A 6,000-nucleotide genomic window follows, 5' to 3' on the forward strand; every position below is an offset into this window, starting at 1 on the left:
CTGAAAAAGAGCTATAGAAACTCAGATGTGTAACTGCAAATTGTAAATAAGGTGTATTGGGATTCTCCAGAGAAACAGAACTAGTAGGGTATGTTTGTGTGTATAAAAGGAATTTTCATCTTATCGTGGAGGCTGAGAAGGCCCACAGTTTGTTGTCTGCAAGCTGGAAACCTAGGCAGGCCAGTGGTATAATTCAGTCCGAGTCTGAAGTCCTAAGAACCAGGAACACTGAGTCTGAATATCCATGTCCCAACTCGAGTAATGAGGCAGGAAAGAACAAATTCTTTCTCTACCTTTCTTATGATTCAGGATTTCAGCAGATTATGTGATGTCCAGCCACATTGGAGAGAGCAAACTGCTATACAGAGTCTTCCAATTCAAATGCTAATTTCACCCAGAAACATTCTCAGACCCAGAAATAAAGTTTAGCCTAATATCTGAGTGCTCTGTGATCCAGTTAAGTTGACACACAAGATTAACCATCATACAATTGTTTGTTTGAATTTCTGACACTGGGAATTACTTCCCAGTAATCCCAGTATTATGGGATTACTGGGTCATAATCTATACAATTTACTCTTAAATGGTGCCAATAAAGAGTGTGTGTGTGCGCGTGCACACATATGCAGACATAGTAAAAGTTTGAAAGAAGGTACCTAAACCAGTTCTAGTATTACAAAGATAGTAGCTGTTGACTATATACTTACTTGTTAAGACTTCACTCGCCTGCTACCAAGGCATCTAATAGCAACTGGGGAAGGAAAGAAAACAATTAACATGCTCTTTCCTTAAGGATAAGTGCCAATTATAAAATCCTGATTATTTGACGGGAAAGAATGTAAACCTGTTTCAAGATAAATAAGTTTCAAAATAAAACTTGAAGAGAAAAACTGAAAAGCTGAAATAAACATTTTAATACCAACAAAAGTGTTGAACTTTGAAACTTTAAATTATTTCCATGGCAGTCTTTCAGCTAAATCTGCACTATCCATCAAAGGACAGCAGATTTGCTTCAGTATTTTGGTAAAAAATGATAAAATCAAATTTTGATAACTTTTCTTCTGGTCTTTTCTTAGGTCTTTAGTGGCTTTGTCATTAATATTGTCCATGCTCCTCTTCAAACCTGCTCCAATTTATATCCTGGATGAGGTAGATGCAGCCTTGGACCTTTCTCACACCCAAAACATCGGACAAATGCTGCGGACTCATTTCACGCATTCTCAGGTGAGAACCAGGAAGACAATGTCTCCGTGATAGTTTTCGTATAGTATGTGTTTATTCAAAAACTATTCTTTAGTAATGGCCAATACGAAGATATTTAGGATTGAAGAACATGAAAGCATTGTATCTCTTTAAATATACAGTGATTATTTACATATATGCACATTCGAATAAGGAAAGAAGGTTTGGTTTACTGTTACAGAAGGAGCCAGGCATGACAATTGTTGGTTGTATCATGAGGGAGAGTCTAAGTTTTTCATAATTAGAAATTAAATATGGTTAACGTCATTATTTTCTCTAGCTTGCTGCCAAAGGATACACAATCAAAGGAAGACTGGCTTAGGAACATACCTAGGCATCAGAAAATCATGTGGTGCTTGATGGGGTACTCGTCATGTTTCCTGGGTGGGAAGTAGAGAAAAGCCCCTTTAAGAATAGTTAGTTTTTATTGAACTGTTGCTACAGGAGCTGGGGCTGCCAAGTATGGTTATATAGATAATGCAGTGTACAACTCGGGGTTTCACTTAATCGTAGTTAGCGTAGACTTATTTATTATGGTCCATTTTTACCACGTAACAGTGAAGTGGTGCCTATTTTGAATTCTATAAGTGTTCCATTTGACTAGTGGTAGTGCTGTGGGAACTTGTAGCCTTTGATATTTTTGCAATATCACAAAGAAAAATATTTCACCAGAGCATTTAGAGCTAGCAACAAAACAGTGATGCCAGCTGCAGAGGATAGCAACAAGCAGTCAACCAGCAGGAAATAGTAAACTTGGGTAATGAAGCACTCAAGGTAAAATTAAGACTCCTAAAACCCAAATATAGAAAGCTAGAATTCATTTAGGTGCCTAATATTATAACTATTTGTTACTTGCATTTGCTTTGAGCCACGCATTGAAAGAAATAAAATCAAAATATCTCTAGACAATTCTTAGTCCCAGAATAAAAACAGGAGTGCTTTTCTTCAAATTACAAAATACCTTTTATGCTTTTTTTCTTTTTCCCTCAAGTTCATTGTGGTGTCCCTAAAGGAGGGTATGTTCAACAATGCAAATGTCCTATTCAAAACCAAGTTTGTGGATGGTGTGTCTACAGTAGCCAGATTTACTCAGTGTCAAAATGGAAAGATTCCTAAGGAAACTACATCCAAGGCAAAAGGACCCAAATGACCACCTTTGAAGCTAAAAGTACAGATTTACTCCTTTACCTTGACCTGTTTTTTAAACATAAAGACCTTGGGATTTACTTATTTATGTAAAATGCAATGTTGTTTTGTTACTTAACCTGTATTTTCTCTTCCTTTATGTAATCACTTATAAATGAACATAGATGCCTCTTTTCTTAATCAGTGTAACTATGGTCCAATTACTGTGATTGTGATTTTATGCATGTCCTCAAATGTTTTTTCTTACACAATTCTTTATACTAGGGAGCCTGAGATACCTGGTTGGTGGTGCATTGTTTGTAAAAGCTAAAAATAAAAAGAAACAGATGGAATTAAGTTATAAGATAAATATAGCTGATAGTCAGCTTTTAATTAGTTTAATTCCTAAGGTAATATTAATGTGTTTTCTGTTGTTAAGAAAGTCATTTAGGTAAGAATTATAAAGCAAGTGTCTGGACCAACAAAGGGAACACACAGGAAGCTGTTAGGCATGCACCAAGCTCTTTGTTGTTAGTTCTGTGAAGATACAATGGCAGAGCCCTGATTGAGACCCAGATGGGAAACCTTTGGAAAGATTCTCACTTTAATGATGTTTGGAGATCATGTTTCTATATGCTTAGTAATTGGTCTGTGCAATCTTAAGTTTTTAAAAAATCTTCACTAGTATTTTAATAGAAGCCTGGGAGAAAGTATGTTGCATTAAGTCTTCTCATGTTTTCAAAGATTTTTGTTATTAGCCTTTTCATAATCCAATTAATAACAGTCTGTTGGTGAATGAGAATGTAGGAGCCAGCAGACTAAACCAAATTTATCTTTTTCCTTGAGTCTGATGAATATATAAATAGATCCATCCATTCTACCGAAAGAACTCAAAATTTGATGATTATTATATATCTTAGTGTCTTCTGCTTTCCAGGTCAAAAGGTTGAAGTTCCTTTAAGAACTCACAAGAAGCGCTAACAAACACCATTTGGTTACTATGTGTAGTTCTGCATCACCCGATTGTCTCCAAACTCTGAATTTTGAAAGCGCTCACATGATCTAATCTGATCTTGAGTATATTATTTTGGCCCTGTATCCCTTCTTGATACTCAGTTCCTTTATGTTACCCTTTCCCTAATATATGCTTATGGTTCTTGGCTTTGGCTTTAACATTCCTCATCCTTCTCATACACAACTGAGGATGTCAGATAACATCCAGGTAACTGATACAATGGGACACACTGGAAAGGACTGAATCTGGAATTCTTTCTGTCCACTATGGGAGGAGAGGGAGACAAAGTTATAAATGCCGAGTTACAGGAAGTCTAATTTCACCTATAACAGACAGGAGTTTTTTATTTCCTTTCAAATGTATTGAAGATTATTTGCCAAAACAGTTCTGTCGGTTCATACTTGCAGTAAGATCACATATCTGTTGACCACAACCCAGTCAGCACTGGCTGTTAGTTTTATTATTTCTGATTTACTAGTTATAAAATGGTAGTTCATTGCTGTTTTAACTAACATTTGATAAATAACTTGTGAGGTTATATTTTGACATCTGAACTAATTTTCTTTACCTCAGATTTTCTATTTGCTTCTTTAATTTTTGTCTCATATATATCATGCTTTTTGATGATAATCCTCAAACATATTAAATTTTTATGAGTAATGTCAGTATATTGTGATTAGAAGATGACATGAAGGGGAGAGTCAGGTACCTTTAAAGTTCTGCAATAACATAAGTAACCTTTACTGAGCTCTTTCTAGACATCAGAGGCTATTCGTATTTGCATCTGTTTTCACATTTGAGTAAGTACTGTTGATCAGCATTACATAATTGAGGAAATTGAATTGAGCACAAAAGTTACCAGACTTGTCTGTGATGACAGTAGTTAGGGGCAGAGCCAAGATACCAGTCTTGGCAGTTGGACTCCAGAATATTACCTTTCTGACAGTTTGAACATTTGTGTTCATTGTACATAATAAATTTAAGACACACCTGGGTGAGCAGTATGCACAACATGAGAAAATTATTTCTAGGAAGAATGTCAAACATTTGAAAAGGATTCCTTCTGGGGTTTTTTTGGGGGGGGGTTGTTTGGGCATTTCATGTACCCTAACAAATGCAAAAGCAAAAACTTGAGAATCCATTCTCTTCTGATACAGTGAGGTAATCAAATAGGCCAACCACTCCCGCCATCATGTTGTCTGCAAATCAGGACAGGTTTTCTTCCTTTTTGATCGGTGGGCCTTTATTCCCCTTTCTTGCTGTACTGGCTTGAAGTTCCAGCACTGTGTGGTATAAATAATGAGAGCTGGCATATCTTCCTTTTCCCCAAAATTCTGAGGAAAGCATTCAGTCTCTCACCACCTAAGTATAATGTTAGCCATAGGCTTTTTTGGTTTATATTCTTTATCAAGTTAAAGAAGTTTGCTTCTGTTCCTAGTTTGGTCACTTTTATCATGGATGGGTTATTGAATTCTGTTCATTGCTTTTTCTGCATTGATTGATATGATCATGTACGTGCTTTAGCCTGTTAAGAATGAATTACATTGCTTAATTTGTGAATATTAAACCAGCCTGGTATTCCTGAATTAAACCCTGCTTGGTCATGGTCTATAATTCTCTTTATGTAGAGGCATACCTTGTTTTATTATGCTTCACGGGTAACTGCGTTTTTTTTTTTACAGATTGAAGGTTTGGGGCCACCCTGCACCCAGCAAGTCTGCCAGCACCCTTTTTCCCCACAGCATTGGTTCCCTTTGAGTCTGTCACAGTTTGATAATTCTCACATACTTTCACACTTTCTCCTTGTTATATTTGTTATGGTGATCAGTGATTATGACTCACTGAAATCTGATGATGGTTAGCATTTTTTTAGCAATAAGCTATTTTTAAGATACATACTTTTTTTAGACCTAATGCTGTTGCCCACTTAATGGATTACAGCGTAAATATAACTTTTAAATTTAAATATTGGTTTCAGGAGTAGAACTCAGTGATTCATCATTTACATACAACATCCAGTTCTCATCACAGGTGTCTGCCTTAGTACCCATAACCCATCCCCCAACCCATGGCCCTCCATCAACCCTCAGTTTGTTCTCTATCGGTAAGTCTCTTGTGGTTTGATCTCTTTTTGAATATTACTCAGCCATCAAAAATTAAATGTTGCTACTTGCAACAATGTGGATGGAGCTAGAATGTATTATGCTAAGTGAAATAAGTCCATCAGAGAAAGACAAATACCATCTGATTTTAAGAAATCAAAACAGATGAATATATGGTAAAGGGGGGTATAAATAGAACTTTTATATGCACTGGGAAAGCCAAAAAAATTTTTTTGCCTTGTTTTGCTTGCTGTATTGTAGTATCAAATTGAACCCAAAATGTTTCCAGGTTATGCCTGTTTTATAGGATTCTGTTTGCTAATAGCTTGGTTGTGATTTTTGTGTGTGTTCATTAAGGGCTTTGGTCTGTATGGGTTTTTTTGTTTTGTTTTGTTTTTCTGGCTTTCTTTGGTTTTGGGGTAATACTAACTTCATAAAATTAATTGGGAAATGTTCCCTCTTCTATTTTCTGTATAATTATATAGAATTTGTGTTAATAATTCTTCAAATATTAGA

The 6,000-nt window shown here is 35.8% G+C and overlaps 1 protein-coding gene across 10 annotated transcripts in view; it reads left to right on the forward strand.

Moving 5' to 3' along the window:
- Window positions 1–5,486, forward strand: part of SMC2 (structural maintenance of chromosomes 2) — a 67,740-nt gene extending 62,254 nt beyond the window's left edge. The window contains exons 24-26 of one of the 10 annotated variants that reach the window (XM_047067229.1): window positions 1,077–1,224; window positions 2,234–2,410; window positions 5,361–5,486. In XM_047067229.1, the coding sequence (XP_046923185.1) occupies window positions 1,077–1,224; window positions 2,234–2,392 (307 nt within the window). In that variant the 3' untranslated portion in view covers window positions 2,393–2,410; window positions 5,361–5,486. Of the gene's footprint in view, window positions 1–1,076; window positions 1,225–2,233; window positions 3,248–5,064; window positions 5,320–5,360 lie in introns of those variants that run through there. The other 9 variants (XM_047067221.1, XM_047067237.1, XM_047067265.1 and 6 more) reach the window with 9 other exon arrangements.
- Window positions 5,487–6,000: the final 514 nt, after the last annotated feature.

Source organism: Lynx rufus, unplaced genomic scaffold (assembly GCF_022079265.1).
Source record: "Lynx rufus isolate CCGP_SWC_20201006 ecotype Redwood Valley unplaced genomic scaffold, mLynRuf1.p SCAF_10, whole genome shotgun sequence".
In the NCBI taxonomy this organism is placed as follows: Eukaryota; Metazoa; Chordata; class Mammalia; order Carnivora; family Felidae; genus Lynx; species Lynx rufus.